Genomic DNA, 18,172 nt, shown 5'->3' with positions numbered 1-18,172 from the left:
CTGCCTGCCTCTGCCTCCCAAGTGCTGAGATTAAAGGCATGTGCCACCACGGCTGCGGGACTTGTTTTCGTTTTGAGATAGGGTCTCCCTGTAGCCCCAGCTGCCCTGGAACTCACTATGTAGACCAGGCTGGCTTTGATCACACCGAGATCCTCCTGACTCTGCCTCCCGAGTGTTGGTTTTAAAGTCATGTGCCACTATATCCAGCTTGGGAAATATTTTTAATTTTATACACACACACACACACACACACACACACACACACACACACACCCCTCTGGAGGTCAGAGGACAACTTATGCCAGTTCCCGCCTTCCACTGAGGCCCAGATATCGAACTCATGTCATCAGGTTTGGCTGCAAGCACCTCTGCCCACTGAGCCATCTCACTGGCCCCAAAGTATTTTTTTCCAACTCCCATTCTCCAACCACATACAAAGAACTTCCGACTTCTTGGGCTGTACAGAAACACACAGCTGGCAGGGTTGGGGCTGAGGTGGTGTTTTATGTTGAGGACCCTGGGGCCTTGAGCTGGGTTTTGAGCTGAGGGCAGCTGGCTGCTGGTGGAGAGGGATCTGAACTATCAAGGGAAATGTTTGAGAAGACCAGGCAGGTCGGGGTGGAAGGATGAGGGTAGAAGCGGGTGTGTGGCTGTGGGCTATGCCAGCATGAGGCCTGAGCCCCCAGACGCTGACACCCACAGCCTCTGAGGTGCGTTCTTGAGAGGTGGGTTTCCTGTGAACCACAAGGCTGCTCAGCTGCCGGAGGATGTCTGTGAGTTCGAGGCCATCCTGGTCTACATAGAGAGTTCCTGGCCACCCTGGACTGCACAGTAAGAGCCTGTGTCACAAATGTAAGGATGAATGAGTGAATGAGGCGATGGGTGAGTGAGTGAATGACAGTGAATGGATGAGTGTGGGAGCGAGTGCGGGAGGCAAGGGGGTGTGCGGATGAACGCATGTGTGCCAGGACACAGCTCTGAAGGCAGAGATGGCAGTTGGCGGCCTGAGACTGTGCGAGGCCTGTGGAGAGAGGCCAGGTGGAATGCCTTCCGCTCCCCACGCAGGGCCAAGGTGTCCCCAGGGACATCGATGCTGGATCAGAGCCCAGGGTTCCAGTCTAAGTGGGCGGAGCCTTGGTGAGGGCGGAGCCTATGGTGAGGCTGGACCGTGCGGTAAGGGCGGAGCCTGCGGTGAGGGCGGAGCCTGTAACGGAGTGGGCGACTGTGGTGAGGGGTGGAGCCTGGAGCGAGGGGCGGAGCTTGTGGTGATGCGGGGTTGTGGAGCCCCGAGTGAGGCAGGGTGGACAGGCCCTGCAGTGAGGGTGGGCGGAGCCTGCAGTGTAAAGGGATTATGCTGACGCGAGAGGCCAGGAACCACTGGTCTCGCGCAGCGGGGGCGGGGCCGGCAGCCACCTTGAAGCAGCTGTGCCTGTGCCTGTGTGTCTTTCCCGGTAGGCCGGGTCCCTTCTCCCTCCCCCTGGGATGCCCGGGCAGTGGAGGGCGGGTCATCAGGGACACGGTGGGGTCTCGTTGGGGACACGGTGTGTGGATAGCCGGGACATGTCTTCCTGGGGGACACCTTGGGGACATGTACTTGGGAAAGTACTGCAGGCTTCTGGAAGGTTCTCAGCCTGTCACTCTGATGGGAAGACGTGGGGGTAGTTAGGGACAGCAGAGACCAGGGATTACGACGATGACAAACTGAGGGGACGCAGGCCTGAGACCCCAGCTCCAGCAGGCTGAGGGAGGGGAGCTTGAGACCCCAGCTCCAGCAGGCTGAGGGAGGGGAGCTTGAGTTTGAGTCTGAGGCTAGCCTGAGCTACACAGTGAGAAGTGTCTCAAAAAATAATAAAACAATGCAAATTAAAGAATAGTTGGGGCTGGACACAGTGTTTGTTGCTCAGTCAATAGAGTGCTTGTAGCTCAAGAGGCGGCGGCAGATGGATCTCTGTGAGTTCAAGTCCAGCCTGAGCTACACAGTGAGACCCAGGATGCCTTACAAAGGTGTCTTTGAATTAAGGAACGATGGGGTAGTGCGGCTTGAGGAAAGACCAGTGTAGATAGCCAGGGTAGTGGGCCTGGAGGCTGCTGCCAGGGGACACAGGTTTGGGACACTCTGTCTCCAGTCCCCCAGCCCAGGACCACTTCCCCCTACAGCTCCGGCTCAGCCCCACCGACCTTGGCTCCTGCCCACCCTGTGGCCCATGTCCCATCCCGAAGCCAGCAGTCAGAGGCAGGCGCCAGGCAAGTGCCTAGGGGTGGGGAGAGCCCAGAGCACCCTGCCCCTGCCAGGAGGTGGGGTGGGGACAGTGGTCTACCTGGCCCCATGCTTCTTTGGCTATGCATCTCAGGGCCAAGACTGGGGAAAAAGTGATCAGCGGCTGCTGCAGGCCGTGGAAAACAACGACGTGGCCCGTGTGGCCTCACTGATCACCCACAAAGGCCTAGTGCCCACCAAGCTGGACCCCGAGGGCAAATCCGCGTGAGTGCCGGAGCCCCTGGCTGGGCTGGCTGCCGGGTGTTAGAATGGGATTGACCCCTGATGTCACCCCTGCAGGTTCCACTTAGCGGCCATGAGGGGTGCAGCAGGCTGCCTGGAGGTGATGATCAGTCAAGGTGCTGATGTCATGAGCGTGGATGGAGCAGGTACTTCCAGCTGGGACACTGGGGGGCAGGCAGCACTGGACCCCAGTCAACCACAGGGAAGAGAAACCCAACTTCAAGACATCACTGTCTTCACTGGGCCCAGGGCTCAGTGGGTAGAGTGCTTACAGCTCAATTGGTAGAGAGCTTATATCTCAGAGGATATAGTGCTTGTATCTCAGTTGGTAGCATGCTCACCTAGCATGCATGAAAGCTGATTCCATCCCCAAACATCACATAATCCAGGCATGTTGAATGCATACCTGCCATCCCATCACTCAGAGAAGTAGGCACAGGAGAGAATCAAGAATTCAAGTCCAACCTCAGCTACATATGGAGCTGGAGGCCAGCCTGGACTCCATGGAATCCTGTCTCAAAACAAACAAAAACAAATAACAAGGAAAAGAGCTGTGGGGTCCAGAGAAAGCATCTGAGAAATGGCTGCAGTTGGTGTTCTGGGCAGCTCAGTCTTGGGGAGCAGTGGGGAATTCCCGGGTACCTCAGCCATGCCATCCTGTCTTCAGGTTACAACGCCCTGCATCTGGCCGCCAAGTATGGGCACCCGCAATGTCTGAAGCAGCTGTTACAGGTGCCCAGGTGTCCAATCCCCAGCCACACTCAGCTTCCAACTTTGCCTGTCTGCCTGCCACTGTGACCAGATCACATGTGACCAGATCACATGGGGGGGGGGAGGCTTTGCCTGTCTGCCTGCCACTGTGACCAGATCACATGTGACCAGATCACATGGGGGGGGGGAAGGCTTTGCCTGTCTGCCTGCCACTGTGACCAGATCACATGTGACCAGATCACATGGGGGGGGGGAGGCTTTGCCTGTCTGCCTGCCACTGTGACCAGATCACATGGCGGGGAGGGTTGAGATAGTTCCTAGGGAAGGGAGGTGGAAGGGGGAAAAAAAGAGACTGACGGCCGGACAGCTGGCTCAGCAGTTAAGAGCACTGGCCCAGAGGACCCAGATTGGGTTCCCAGCACCCACGTGGTGGCCACAGTTCTAGGGCATTCGATGCCCTCTTCTGGCCTCTGCCAGAGCATACACACATAATTGAAAATAAATCTCAGGCATGGTGGTGCAGACCTTTAACCCCAGCACTCAGGAGGCAGAGGCATGTGGATCTCTATGAGTTCCAGGCTAGCCTGGTCAACACAGGGAGTTCCAGGTCAACCAGGACTACATAGTGAGACCCTGTCTTAAAACAAAGCATAACAAAACAACCTGAAATGCAGTAGAGCCCCAGAGGAGGGGAGGGGAGGGCTGGAAAATCACTCAGTCAGGAAATGGGTGACGTCACCTCTCCTTCCCAGGCCTCCTGCATGGTGGACGTGGAGGACAGCAGCGGGTGGACAGCCCTTCACCACGCAGGTGGGTGCAGCCCAGCTGCGACCTCCCACATGCGAGGCAGGTGCTCTGCCACCCAGCCACTCCCCAGTCATTTTCTTTTAAAAAAATGTGTGTGCACTTGGGCATGGAGGCCAGAGGATGGCCTGCTTGTCATCCTTAGGAATTCCTCCCTTGAGACAAGGTCTCACTGGCCTGAAACTCACTAAGCCAGACTGGCCAGCCAGCAAGCTCCAGAGATCCTTCTGGCTCTGCCTCCCCAGTGCTGGGGTCACAAACGTGCACCCCCGCACCTGGTTTACCATGTGCGTGCTGGGCGTTCATTCCAACTCAGGTCCTTTTTCTTGTTCCAGACTGAGCCATCTGCTGTCTTCTTACCTTATAGTTTGAGACAAAGTCTCAGTCTGTAGCTCAGGCTAACCTTGAAGTCATAATCAAAAAAAGAAATGTGTCACCACACCTGGCTATGCCCTCTGGTTTTTAAAATGAAATCTTCTTTTTAAAAAAAAAATTTTTTTTTGTCTTTTTGGTGCAGAGTCTCCCTGTAGTCCAACTGGCCTGAAACTCACTATGTAGACCAGGCTGGCCTTGAACTCATAGAGATCCACCTGCCTCTGCCTCCCAACTGCTGGGATTAAAGGTGTGTGTCACCATGTAGCCTTTAAAATGAAATTTTCTTCCAGAAAATATTCACTGAGACCTATCATGCACTAAGGACCTTTAGTGTTAGACCTCCCACAGCAAACAGCGCTAAGCTCCCTCAGACATGTCGAAAGTCCTGAGATCGAGTTTGTGAATGAATAACAGATGTTTGTAGTTCATCAGAACATTAAATGTTTCAGAATTTGAACCCAGGGATTCTTGAATCTGTTCTCATCTGCATCAAACAACCTCCCAGGAGCCTCCGTCCCAGCCCCTGAGAAAGCTCATAAATGCATTTCGGGTTTAGGGGCTGGAGAGCTGGCTCAGAGGTTAAGAGCTGGCTACTCTCGCAGAGAACCCAGGTTCAGTTCCCAGCACCCACACAACAGCTCACAATAGTCTGTAACTCCAGTTCGAGGGGATACGACGCCTTCTTCTGGCCTCTCTGGGCATTTCACACATGTGATCACTTACATACATGTAGACAAGACTCTCATACACATAAAATCTTCCTAAAAACAAATGGTTTAGCGGGGTATGGTGGCACACATCTGTCATCCTAGCACTCAGGAGGCTGAGGCAGGAAGATGGTCAGTCCAAGGCTAGCCTGGGCTACACAGTGAGTTCGAGGCCAGCCTGGGCTATACAGTGAACCCTTCTCAGCAAATAAACACTTGCCCTCCCCTCTCTCCATTGTCTGTCCCAGCGGCTGGCGGCTGTCTGTCCTGCTCAGAGACACTCTGTGCTTTTAAGGCACACCTGAACCCCCGTGACCGGGTGAGCTGCGGGGATCCTTGGGAAGCGAACTGTGCAGGCCTCCCAGGTGCATTTTGCAGTGTGGGGTCACCTGGGATTCTCACCCACTTCATCCTCCCCCTCCTCCCTACAGTCAGGTGCCACACCCCTCATCCTAGCTGCTCAGATGTGTCACACAGATCTGTGCCGTCTCCTCCTGCAGCAGGGGGCTGGAGCCAATGACCAGGACCTGCAGGGCAGGTGAGCACCTCCCCTCCCCAACCTGACCATCATGTGCTGTGTGACCTGGGACAAGTGTCTTGACCTCTCTGAGCTGGGGATCCAACTCAGTCTCTTCATCCTCTTCTAGGCCTGAGTGTGAAGGAGGGTGTGTGGAATGGGGGATGGGTCTGAGTCCCCCAGCAGCACCCCTGTACCCAACAGAACAGCTTTGATGCTGGCATGTGAGGTGGCCAGCCCCGAGACGGTGGAACTGCTTCTGCAGAGTGGAGCCCAGCTGGGCATCACCGATGCACTGGGCCAGGATGCCACCCACTATGGAGTCCTGGCAGGGGACAAATTCATCTTGCAGCTTCTGCAGGAGGTGGCTCAGCGCCCTTCATCATGCAGCGGTGTGCAGACTCCACCCCCTCATCCTCTAGGCAGTTTCTGTCATCCCCCCACTGCTCTGTTACCGATAGTTTCCAGGTACCCCAATCTGCTGAGTTATGGGAGGTTCCATGTCACTCCTACCCGAGGCAATTTCAAGGAGCCCCAGAGGACTGAGGTTGGTCTGAGGGTCGCAGTGATACCCTGGGTCAGTCCTAGTCTGAGGACTCGCCTAACCTAAGAGGTAGCACTGCCCTCAGCCTTTCAAAGTTTCAAGCCCCCCTTCCTCACACCAGCTACTTTAACATCTCTGATTTCAAATCTGGAGCAGGGAGTTTGAGGCCAGCCTGGGCTACATGAGACCCTCTTTTAAAAACAAGACAGGGAATCCAGATGTGGTGGTGCATGCCTTTAATCCCAGCATTCAGGAGGCAGAGGCAGGTGGATCTCTTTGAGTTCTACACCAGCCTGGTCTACATAGCAAGTTCCAAGCCTGCTGGGGCTACAGGAAGAGCCTGTCTCAAAAAGGCCAATTAATTAATTAATTAATGACAAGACAGGTGTGGTGATACACGCTTTTAATCTTGGGAGGCAGAGGCAGGTGGATCTCTGTGAGATTGAGCCCAGCCTGGGCTACATAGCAAGTTCTGGGGAGACCCTGTCTCAAAACATGCACACACACACACACACACAAATAAACACACAAACAAGCCCCCCCAATCACCCAGAGCCCTGATACTTGAGAATTGTGAGATCTATTCCTTCCCAGGTCCCCCAGGGCCAAACAATGGCCTTCACAGAGCTGGGAACAAAGTCCTTAGAACTGAGTGCCTAACTCAGTTTCCCCTCCCCACAGCCTCTGTGGAGGAAGACTTCGGGGAGGCCTCCTCTCAGGTACGGACTTGAAGGTGTACACTCTGCCCCACGTGCACACACCACACACACACACCCTTGCCCCAAGTTTCCTTAAAAGAGAAGACACTTGTCGCAAAGTTATATCCACGCACAACCTGTTTGGAAAGAATCTGGCTTTCAGTCTAGACAGCAGCTCATGGTTAGGGGCACTGGCTGCTCTTGAGGAGGTCCTGGGTTCAGTTCCCAGCACCCCACATGGCGGCTAACAACTGTCCATAATTCCAGTTCTAGGGGATCTGACTCCCTCTTCTGGGCTCTGCCAGCATTGCATGCATGGTGCACTTACATGCATGCAGACAAAACACAAAATTTAAATTTAAAAAGAACTTGACCCCCAGGGTACACTGCCCCATGAGGAGGCCACATGATTACCAGTAACTCCCACAGGCCGAGAGGGGACAGTGGGGGTGACTTCGAATGGTGGCTGAGGGGATGGAGGGTGGTGACAGCTGCTTTAATCAGAGAAAGAAGCAAGTGTGGCCTGAGTGAATGTAGGCGTGGCCCTCAGGTCCTGTCATATACCCTCTGCTCACCCCAGAACTCAGCATCCAGCCATGAAAAACGAGGTGCCCTCAAGAAGCGGAAGGCCCCCCAGCCTCCCACCGACATCCCTGTTCCGGTGAGAGATGGGGAGGGATGAGGGGGCTCTGCCTCAAACGCAATATGGCGCCAGTCTGCGGACCTCACCAAAGGCTATGGGTCCCCTGCTGGGGAGGGGAACAGGATGATCAGGATGCCTATGAGGAGATCCTACGCCTACGGCAAGAGAGAGGCAGGCTTCTGCAAAAGATCCGGGGCCTGGAACAGCACAAGGAACAGAAGAGACTGGAGGTTAAGGGACTTGGGCTTCAGGGTGGGGGAGTAATTCCCATGGAAGACCCCTTACCTTCCTACCCACCCTTTTCCCTCTCTCCCTCCTCCATCCTCTGCTCCAGAAATGAGCCCCCCCTTTCCTTCCAACAGCCCTGGCTACATCCTGCCCCAGGGCCTTTGCATAGCTGTGTCTTCTGCCCCAGGGCCTTTGCACTTGTGCCCTAGCTATCCCCTCAGCTCCCTCCTTCATGGGGCTTCTTTGTCCAGCCCCGCCCAGCCCTGCCCAGCCCTGCCCAGCCCTGCCCAGGCCCCAAAGCGCTGTCTGAACCCTGTCCACTTCTCTCTGCAGCCCCAGGAAGCAGAGGCCAGTTCGGTGCATAGCCTGGAGAGGCAGGTAGGTGGGAAGCGTTGGGTGTGCACTGCAGAATGGGTCTTACTATCCCCGGGTCTCACTGTCCCTCAGTCTCAGTGTCCCTGTCCCAGGTCCCAGTGTCCCCGGGTCTCCCTGTCCCTGGTCCCACTGTCTCAGGGTCCTCACAGGGCTGCTTGTGACTCCCCAGGTGCAGGAGCTGCAGCATCTGCTGGCAGAGAAGCAGGAGGAGCAGGAGAGCCTCGGCCGGGAGGTGGAGAGTCTACAGAGCTGCCTCTCTCTGCTGGAGGTGGGCACGATCAGGGAGGGCGGGGTCGGCGCGGGGTGGGCGGGGCCAAGGAAGGGTTGTAGGGGCAGAGGAAGGGGAGGGCAAGACGATAGGGGCGGGACCAGGAAGGTGGGTGGGACAGAGACTGGATGGGGCAGAGGGAAAGGTGGGTGGAGCCAGAGCAGAGGTGGGAGGGTGTGGGTGGGGCCAAGGTGAAAATTTGGGCGGGCCATGGTCTAAGTGGGTGAAACCTGAGTGCTGGTTATTCCAAGGTGGGCAAGGCCATTGTGTGGTTGGGGTAGTGTTGGGCGGGGCTATATCGTGGCAGGGGGCGGGGCCTCCAGTGCCCTGAGGGCCTCCCTAAGACACACAGGGCTTCACACATACACCATGGCATAAACCACAATTCCCTGTCACACTTTACACCCAGAAACATTAACACCCCGAGACACACACGTGCGAAGATGCAGACCCCACATATACACCACATAAGGAAAAATCCTAGCATAGATACACAGGACCCATCTTACTGTCACACACAGGCTCTGCACCACAAGCACAAGTATTTCTCAAAAAACATAACTCCACAAATACACATACAACTGTCCTCTTATTTTGACAGTGCTGAGACTTGAACCTAGAGCTTTGAACCCGCTATCTCAGAGTTTGCTCCTGAGCCAGTTACAGCCCCAACCTCAATAAATGTACTTAAACACTCGCACAACCAGGAAAGATGGGTGAGGTGGTACATTCTTGTCATCTCAGCACTCAGGAGATGGAGACAAGGGAGATCGGTAGTTTAAGGTCATCAGGTACATAGAGAGTTTGGGGTCCAGACTGCACTATGGGAGTCCCTGTCTCAAAAATAAATGAATAAGTAAATAAATAAATAAAGAGCCCAGGCATGGTGGCATCACACTTTAATCTCAGTATTTTGGAAGCTGAAGCAGGAGGGTTGCTATGAGCTCAAGGCCATGCTGGCTTCCATAGGAAATTCCATGCCAGCCTAGGCTATAAAGGGGACACTGTCTCTAAATACCAAAACCAAAACAAATAAGAAAAAAAAATAAAGAAACAAAACACTACAAGCAAGGCTGGGCACGTGGCTTGGTGGTGAGCACCTGCCTGGGGTTTATCTCTAGCACCTCGGTAGGAGTTTGAAGGACATGGTAGGTTCTTTTTTTTTTTGGTCTTTTTGAGACAGGGTCTCCCTGTAGCCCCAGCTGACCTGGAACTCACTATGTAGACCAGGCTGGCCTTGAACTCACAGAGATCTGCCTGCCTCTGCCTCCCAAGTGCTGGGATTAAAGGCATGCGCCACCACACCCAGCCCATGGTGGGTTCTTAATAAATACAGCCACAGCCAGTCCAGCGCTCATGGGATGTCACATAGACATGTGAGCACGCCAGTCCCTTGGGAGTTTGGGGGTAACAGGGTGCTAAGGGGCAGGACTTGAGGCTTATTTGTGTACCCCATCTATAGAACGAGCGGGAAAACACCAGCTATGATGTGGCCACCCTGCAGGAGGAGGAGGGTGAGATATCCAACTTCCCAGGTGAACCCTGTCCCCTCTTGACCCCACACTGCTACCCATACTGAGGGTTCTGAGGACTTGGGGGCAGAGCTGTGACCCTGCTGAGGGATGGATGGAGCATGACATCATGAGTGACGTCCACACACTGAATCTGTCACCTGCCTGAGGCGGTTCCAGGTCTCAGGGCTCAGCCCCTGACCCCTGTCCCTGTGCCCCATGGCATGTGTCCCCAGCCTGACCCTCTGTTCCCCTCCCACCAGGGGTTGACATGCTGCTAGCCAAGCAACTGAGCCCATCAGCCCAAGAGCTGGTGGCTTCTCTCCAGGAACAGGTGGCTCAGCTCACCAGGCACAATCAGGAGCTGATGGAGAAGATTCAGGTGGGGAAATGGAGGCACTAGACAGCTCTGGGGAACTTGGGTGGGCAGGGAGGCAGGAAAGGTGCCTTTGTGCCCCCACAGCCATGTCACCACACCTGACTGTCTCCCCACCCCTAGATCTTGGAGGAGTTTGATAAGGAGGAGGAGCAGATAGAGGCTTTGCCTGAGGTGGTTCCCCTGGTGCTGTATGACTCTCTACGGGCTGAGTTTGACCAGCTCCGAAGGCAGCATGCTGAGGCCCTGCATGCACTGGAACTGCGGGAGGTGCCCAAGGTTCCCAGAGAAGAGGGAGACCGCGGGGAGACCGTGGACAAGGGAGCCAAAACCACCCAGAATGGACCCAGCAACCCAGAGCTCAACACCAACGTGGCTCCAGGCACCATGGTGAATGGAGGCGAGCCCACAGACAAAACAACAGGGGTCACAACCACAGAGCCCGAAGCCATGGGAGCAGAAGCCACTGAAACAAAAAACAGGGGTCCAGAGGCCACAGGGAAAGATGATAGGGCAGCTGAGGCCCAGGAAACAAAACCCACAGTGGCTGAGGTCCTTGAGAGGAAGGCCACAGGAGATAATGCTGAAGTGGAGATGGCAGGAGCAGAGGCCACAGGAGTGGAGGCCACAGAAGCGAAGGAGGATCTAAGAACAAAAGCCAGTGGAGTGGGCATGGTGGACACAGGGCTTTCAGGGACACAGATCAAAAGCACGAGGGTCACAGGACCAGAGGCCACAGAAGCAGAGGCCACAGGAGTAAAAGCAGACCCAAGAGCAAAATCAAATGAAGTGGGCATGGTGGTGACCTGGCTTTCAGAGACACAGATTAAAAACATGACAGCCACGGGAGCAGAGGCCACGGACACTCCGTCCACTGTGATGCTACACCCCGGAGCTGCCGAGGCCTTTGAAAAGCTGCAGTCTGAGTTGGAGACCAGGATCCGCGGTTTGGAGGAGGCTCTCCGCCAGCGAGAGCGCGAGGCGGCTGCGGAGCTGGAGGCGGCCCGTGGAAAGTGGGAGGCTGCGGAGGCCGAGGCAGGACGGCTGCGGGCGCAGGTGCGAGAGACCGAGGACAGTGCGCTCAGCGGCGGGGACCTGGCTCAGCTGCGGGCCGCCCTGGAACAGGCCCGGGAAGATCTCCGAGACCGCGATTCCCGCCTGCGGGAACTGGAGGCCATCGTGGCCCGGCTGGACGAGGCCCGTGCCGGCCGGCTGCTGGCCGAGGAAGAGGCCCGTGGCCTCCGCGCCGAGCTGGCCAGCGGGGAGGAGGCCCGGCTGGAGCAGAGCCGGGAGCTGGAGGCGCTCCGGGAGCAGCTCCCCGGGCCGGAGGAAGAGCCCCTGGCCCTCCGCGCCGAGCTGGCCAGCGGGGAGGAGGCCCGGCTGGAGCAGAGCCGGGAGCTGGAGGCGCTCCGGGAGCAGCTGGCCACGGCCACGGCCACGAGCGAGCAGCAGCGGGCAGCGGCCGGCGAGCTGAGCCAAGCGCTGGCCGCCACCGAAGCTCGGGCTGCGGAGCTGGCCACGGCCTGCGCGGAGGCCCGGCGTGGCCTGGCCGAACTGCGCGAGGCGTCCGAGGCCCTGCGCCAGGCTTCGGTGCCCGCGTCTGAGCACCACCGGCTGCGGGAGGAGGCCCTGGAGCTGCGGGGTCGCGCGGCCAGCCTGGAGCAGGAGGTGGTGGCCACCGGCAAGGAGGCTGCGCGGCTGCGGGCCGAGCTGGAGCGCGAGCGCGTGGGCAGCGTGGCTCGCTCAGAGCATGAGAAGGTCGTGGGGGCGCTGCAGGCAGAAGTGGCCCGGCTGGAGGGACAGCTGGAGGACCTGGGGCGGAGACACGAGAAAACCAGTGCGGAGGTCTTCCAGGTGAGCGTGGCGGGTCCCCACCCCACAGCCACGAGGTGCCGGCAGCGGAAGCACAGCTGACTCTGCTAATACGATTTTCTTTTTTTAAAAAATCTTTTTGAGACAGGGTCTCCCTGTAGCCCCAGCTGGCCTGGAACTTACTATGTAGACCAGGCTGGCCTCGAACTCACAGAGATCTGCCTGCCTCTGATGTTTTGGGTTTTAAAAAAATGCACTTTTATTTCTGTGTATGAGAGATTGCCTGCTCCTGTGTAAGTGAACCTGTGTCATGCAATACCCAGGGAGGCCAGAAGAGGGCTGGACTTACAATTGTTAGCCTCCATGTGGGTGCTGGGAACCGAACCCAGGTCCTCTGCAAGAGCAGTCAGTGCTCCTAACAGCCCGTTTTATTGTTGGTTAGACAGGGTCTCCCTGTAACACCAGCTGGCCTGGAACTCACTGTGTAGCCCAGGCTGGCCTCAATCTCACAGAGATCTGCCTGCTTCTGCTCCCTGAGTGCTGGGATCAAAGGCCTGATTCTGCAAATATTTTATAATTAAATTTATTGTTGTATGTGGGTGTGAGCACGTAGTACAGTGCACATGTGGAGGCCAGAGGATGACTTTCAGGAGTTAGTTGTCTCCTTCCACCATGTAGGTCCTGGGATTTGAACTCAGGTCATTAGGCTTGGCTACAAGCATATTTACCTGCTGAGCCTTCTTGTCATCCCCATCAATATGTATGTCTGTGTGTGTGTGTGTGTGTGTGCGCGCGCGCACTCATACAGTTGAGCTTAGAGGCCAACCTCAAGACTGTCACTCCATACCCTGAATTGTTGAAACAGGGTCTCACTGTGTAGACCAGGCTGGCCTGGAAAACTCTGTGTAGCTGAAGATAACCTTGAACTCCTGATCCTCTGGCCTTAGGCCCCCAGTACTGTGATAACAGGTGTGCACCACACCACTACACCTGGTTTACTGGGTCGGGGATGGATCCATGCATGCTGGGCAAGCACTCTCTGAACTGAGCTACAACCGAGCCCAACAGCATTGTTGAAAGAGATATTTTATGTGTGTTGAGACAGAGTCTCACTAGGTTGCCCAGGCTGGCGTTGAACTCATGCTGTAGCCCACTGAGAACTTGCGATCCTCCTGCCTTGGTCTCGGAGTATGTCAGCACACAGGAGGCCTGTGCCACCAAATTCAAAAAACCAAGAACCAGAGACGGTTAGCCACCTGTCCAAGCACACTCAGCCAGGAGACCAAAGGTGCACGGCAGGGTCAGAATGTTCCCATGGGTCAGGTGGGGATCTAGAACCTTCCTGAGGTTGAATGCCTTTGTCAACATAGACAGGTAGGAACAGCCCTGGATCCAAGCCTCTCTGGGGGCTCAGTATTCCCAGAATCACACTTGGGCTTGGGCCACAGGTACAGCGAGAAGCCTTGTTCATGAAGAGTGAGAGACATGCAGCTGAGGCCCAGCTGGCCACGGCAGAGAAGCAGCTCCGGGGGCTGCGGACAGAAGCGGAGAAGGCACGTCAAGCCCAGAGCCGTGCCCAGGAGGCCCTGGACAAAGCAAAAGAGAAGGACAAAAAGGTGAGTCCACTGCCGTGAGTCACAGCTACCCTGGTTGTTGATGCTCCAATGTTTTAAAAAATATTTTATCATTAATTTTTATGTGTATGCATGTATTGCCCGCATGTATGTAAATACACCTGTGTCATTCAATGCCTACAGAGGACAGAAGAGGCCATTGGATCCCCTGGAACCAGAGTTATTGACAGTTGTTAGCTGCCTTGTGGGTACTGGGAACCGAACCCAGGCCCTCTGCAAGAGCAGCCAGTGCTCTTAACTGCTTGAACCATCTCTCGTCCCCCAGTTGTAGCTTTTTACATTTAAAAAATATTTTTTTTAATTTATTATTTTTATTTTATGTGATGAGTGTATTACCTGCATGTAGGTAAGTGCACCCGTGTTGTGCAATGCCCACAGAGGTCAGAAGAGGCTGTCGGATCCCCTGCGATTGGAGTTACAGACAGTTGTTAGCTGCCATGTGGGTGCTGGAATTTGAACCCAGGTCTTCTCCAAGAACAACCAGTGTTCTTAACCGCTGAGCCATCTCTCCAACCCCCCTTTTCACATTTTTTATTACATGTATTTATTTGTATGTGTATGTGACCCATATGTATGGAGGTCAGAGGACAGCTTTCGGGAGTTAGTTCTCTCCTTCTACTGTATGGGTCCCAAGGATCGAACTCAGGTCGTTAGACTTGGTGGCAAGCCCCTTTACCTGCTGAGTCATCTTGCTGGCCCTCAATTGTATCTTTTCATGTGTGTCCTTTTTTAATATTTTATTTATTATTTTTATTTTATGTGTATGAGTGTATTGCCCGCATGTATGTGAGTGCACCTGTGTGATGTGATGCCATGGAGGTCAGAAGAGGGCTTCGGATTCCCCTGGAACTGGAGTTAAGGACGGTTTGTAGCTGCCATGTGGGTGCTGGGAATCGAACCCAGGTCCTCTACAAGAGCAGTCGGTGCTCTTAACCGCTGAGCCATCTCTGCAGCCCTATCATGTGTGTTCTTGTGTGTGCACATGCATGTGTGGGCTTGTATGTGGAGGCCACAGTCAACCTTGGGTGTCTCTGCTAAAGTAAACCATCTCCCTCAGATTTCCAGATGACCAAACTGACCAAACTGATGGGTTCTAGAGTTGAAGTGAGAGACTCAGTCACCCCACTGGATGGCAGGAGACCCCCCGCCCCCAAAGCTGTGTGGATTACACAAGGAAACACCCAGTCCTGACTTGCTGTGTGACTTTCCTTAAGTGCTTTCTCCTCTCTGAGCTGCACTTTTCTCCTCTATGAAGTGAGGTCAGAATGGCAGTTGGCTCTCTGGTCTACAGGGCCGAGTTGCTCCATGTGGGGCATCTTCCTTTAGGGTGCTGAGCAGCATCTCTGGCCTCTGTCCACTCCATGTCAGCAGGTGCTCCCAGTTATGACAACCACACACATCCTAGACATCACCCAGTGTCCCATGGGTGGGGCGGAAAGACTCTCATTGATGATGGCAGGTATTTATTGAGTGCAGCTGAAATAACTCCATTCAGGGTCACAGTGAGAGCTGTGATCCTCCCCCGTTTACAGTTCAGGAAACTAAGGCCCAGAGAGAGAGAGAGAGATGACTCAACACTGGGGCTGTTGGACACCAGCCCCGCTGGGCCAGGTGGCTACAGACCCTAGAGTTCCCGAAGATAGGCCAATAAGGCCCCAAGAGGGCACAGTCCAGCATGTTTGCTGTGAAGGGACAAAAGTCATATTTGCTGATGTGCAGGGCAGCTAGGTTGTGGTGTCACCAAATTGTTTCATTTTCTGTGAGCAGACAGGGCCGTGTTGAATAAAACTTTATTTATAAATGTCAAAGTGTGAATTGGATTCCTCTTCAGGGACCACAGAAGACATCTTTCTTTGAACTTTTTTTGGTCTTTTGGAGACAGGGTATGTAAACCAGGCTGGCCTTGAACTCACAGAGATCCACCTGCCTCTGCCTCCCCAGTGCTAAGATTAAAAGGTGTGTGCCACTATGCCCGGCATCAATAAAAAATTTTTTTAAATGTTATTTTTATGTATATGAGTGTGTTGCCTGCATGTATGTAAGTGCACCTGTGTTGTACAATGCCAATGGAGGTCAGAAGAGGGTGTTAGATCCCCTGGAACTGAAGTTATGGACGGTTGTTAGCTGCCATGTGCATGCTGGGAATGGAACCCAGGTCTTCTGCAAGAGCAGCCAGTGCTCTTAACTGCTGAGCCGGCTCTCTAGTCCTCCTCAACTATTTTAAAAGTGAGAAATAAGGGTCTGGAGTTACTATCCGTAACTCCAGTTCCAGGGGATCCAACACCTTCTGTCTTCCATGGCCATTGCATGACTCACATGGCAGGCAATACACTTGTACATAGAAAATACAAACGAACAAATAAATACTTTATTTATTACTGAGCAGTTTAAGATAAACTTAACTTTTTTTTTGTCTTTTTGAGACAGGGTCTCCCTGTAGCCCCAGCTGACCTAAACTCACTATGTAGACCCGGCCGGCCACCTTGAACTCACAGAGATCTGCCTGCCTTTGCCTCCCGAGTGCTAGGATTAGAGGCAACACAAATAAATACTTTTAAAACTACCTGAACAAAGCTGTCTGCTCTCACACTACACAGATACCAGTTACAGGCTGGCTGGACCCTTGGGCCTGAGCCTGTGACCCTCTGCCAAGTTTTTATTCCCCACCTCTTCCTCTGGGCCTGGTGAGGCTCAGGCTGCTTACAGATACTCCCCTCAGATCACAGAACTGTCCAAAGAAGTCTTCACTCTCAAGGAGGCCCTGAAGGAGCAGCCAGCCATAGCCAGCCCCGAGGTGGACATGCTGCGGGCCCAGGTGACGGCCTTACAGCAGGGCATGGAGGTAAGGCTTCGGGTGGGAGGCCACAAAATGTGTGGGGACTGAGCAAGGCCCAGGGACACCCCTCATTCAGCCGGGGAGGCCACTCAACATGGGGACAGGACTCAGGTGAGGGTCGCACTGGACAGGACCCCTTAGAATTTTTTTAATTTTGGGGGGCTAGAGAGATGACTCAGCAGTTAAGAACACTGGTTGTTCTTACAGAAGACCCCAGTTCAAATCCCTGCACCCACATGGCAGCTAACAACTGTCCGTAACTCCAGTCCCAGGGGATCCAACAGCCTCTTCTGACCTCCAAGGGAATTGCATGACACGGGTGCACTTACCTACACGCAGGCGATAGACTCATACACATAAAATGTTTTACAAATTTTTAAATTTTTAGTCTTTTTGAGACAGGCTCTCCCTGTAGCCCCAGCTGTCCTGGAACTCACTATGTAGACCAGGCTGGTCTTGAATTCAGAGATCCGCCTGCCTCTGCCTCCCAAGTGCCAGGAGACTGTTATGGCGTGCTGGAATTAAAGGCGAGCGCCACCACGCCCGCAGCACTGCTTCTTTGAAACGAGGCTCTCACGTAGTGGAGGCTGAGCTCAAACTCAGTAGTGGAGGCTGACCCTGAACTCCTGATCTCTCTGCTTCAGCCTCCCAAATGCCGGAAGACTGGCATGCACCCCCAACCTGGGATGTGCCGCGGTTTTCTGATCCCCATTCCCTGTGCCCGCAGGAGGCGGCCCGGAAACACAGGGCTGTGGTAGCTCTGTACCGCAGCCACCTGCTGAACGCCATTCAGGTGAGTGCCTTACCTTCGCCGGCATCTGCTGCTGCGTGGGCCTCAGGAACACAGGAATTGTCAGCAGGGTGTCCCTCTCTGCCCTGTCTCTGCCTGTTTCTACTTGTCTCTGCATCTCTGTGTCTCTGTCTCTCTGTCCCTCTCCATTTCCACCTCTGCAGGGTCAGATTGATGCAGATGTGCAGCGAATTCTCAGTCAGATCCTACAGATGCATCGATTGCAGGCGCAGGGCCGCTGAACGCTGCTCGGCCTCCATCCTCCCCATCACACGACTGTAACTTCAGGGATGAACCATCTTCCCCGGACCTTAGGAAGATCAGTGAGACACACCACGCACAGGAAGACAAGCCTGAGTCGTTTCCCGCCGCAGCTCCCCAAGCTTTGCCATACTCTGTCTGCTCCCACAGCTCCCCACATTCTGCTCAGCCTGATGCTCCTCACTGCACGCTGGAGATGCTGTGGCTCCGTATATCATGCACACATCCCAGCCCAGCACCCACCCAGGAATAAAAGCATAGTGAACCCAGGCCGCAATGCTGGCTAGGGACAGAGTCAGAGCCCCTGGGCCCAAAACCCAATATGGCAATAAACACAAGTGTAATGCAATATTTAAAGAAACCAAAGTCTGGAGGCATGATTCATAGGTAAACCCCTACCTAGAATCCCCCAGAGAGGGGCTGGAGTTGTGGCTCAGGATTAGAGTGACAGCCTAGAATCCCCAGGGAGGGGCTGGGGGCGTGACTCAGGGTAGAGTGACAGCCTAGAATCCCCAGGGAGGGGCTGGGGGCGTGACTCAGGGTAGAGTGACAGCCTAGAATCCCCAGTGAGGGGCTGGGGGC

General features: G+C 54.7%; 1 protein-coding gene across 10 annotated transcripts in view; it reads left to right on the top strand.

Moving 5' to 3' along the window:
• Nucleotides 1-18,099, top strand: part of Ankrd24 (ankyrin repeat domain 24) — a 22,375-nt gene extending 4,276 nt beyond the window's left edge. Inside the window, exons 2-22 of one of the 10 annotated variants that reach the window (XM_029565348.1) lie at nt 2,158-2,244; nt 2,352-2,482; nt 2,558-2,646; nt 3,168-3,232; nt 3,964-4,021; nt 5,346-5,416; nt 5,529-5,635; nt 5,819-6,006; nt 6,840-6,877; nt 7,437-7,517; nt 7,622-7,729; nt 8,061-8,105; nt 8,272-8,370; nt 9,833-9,884; nt 10,145-10,263; nt 10,381-11,526; nt 11,632-12,111; nt 13,518-13,685; nt 16,423-16,545; nt 17,267-17,332; nt 17,494-18,099. In XM_029565348.1, coding sequence (XP_029421208.1) covers nt 2,158-2,244; nt 2,352-2,482; nt 2,558-2,646; nt 3,168-3,232; nt 3,964-4,021; nt 5,346-5,416; nt 5,529-5,635; nt 5,819-6,006; nt 6,840-6,877; nt 7,437-7,517; nt 7,622-7,729; nt 8,061-8,105; nt 8,272-8,370; nt 9,833-9,884; nt 10,145-10,263; nt 10,381-11,526; nt 11,632-12,111; nt 13,518-13,685; nt 16,423-16,545; nt 17,267-17,332; nt 17,494-17,571 — 3,399 coding nt within the window. In that variant the 3' untranslated portion in view covers nt 17,572-18,099. Of the gene's footprint in view, nt 1-1,193; nt 1,452-2,157; nt 2,483-2,557; nt 2,647-3,024; nt 3,241-3,963; nt 4,022-5,345; nt 5,417-5,528; nt 5,636-5,818; nt 6,007-6,752; nt 6,878-7,436; nt 7,518-7,621; nt 7,730-8,060; nt 8,106-8,271; nt 8,371-9,832; nt 9,885-10,144; nt 10,264-10,380; nt 11,557-11,631; nt 12,112-13,517; nt 13,686-16,422; nt 16,546-17,183; nt 17,333-17,493 lie in introns of those variants that run through there. The other 9 variants (XM_029565343.1, XM_029565340.1, XM_029565339.1 and 6 more) reach the window with 9 other exon arrangements.
• The last annotated feature ends 73 nt before the right edge of the window (nt 18,100-18,172 follow it).

The sequence above is a fragment of the Nannospalax galili genome, unplaced genomic scaffold (genome assembly GCF_000622305.1).
Source record: "Nannospalax galili isolate Female #2095 unplaced genomic scaffold, S.galili_v1.0 scaffold77, whole genome shotgun sequence".
NCBI classification, from domain to species: Eukaryota; Metazoa; Chordata; class Mammalia; order Rodentia; family Spalacidae; genus Nannospalax; species Nannospalax galili.
Note: the sequence above shows the minus strand (reverse complement) of the source record. Positions and strands in the feature narration are given on the sequence as shown.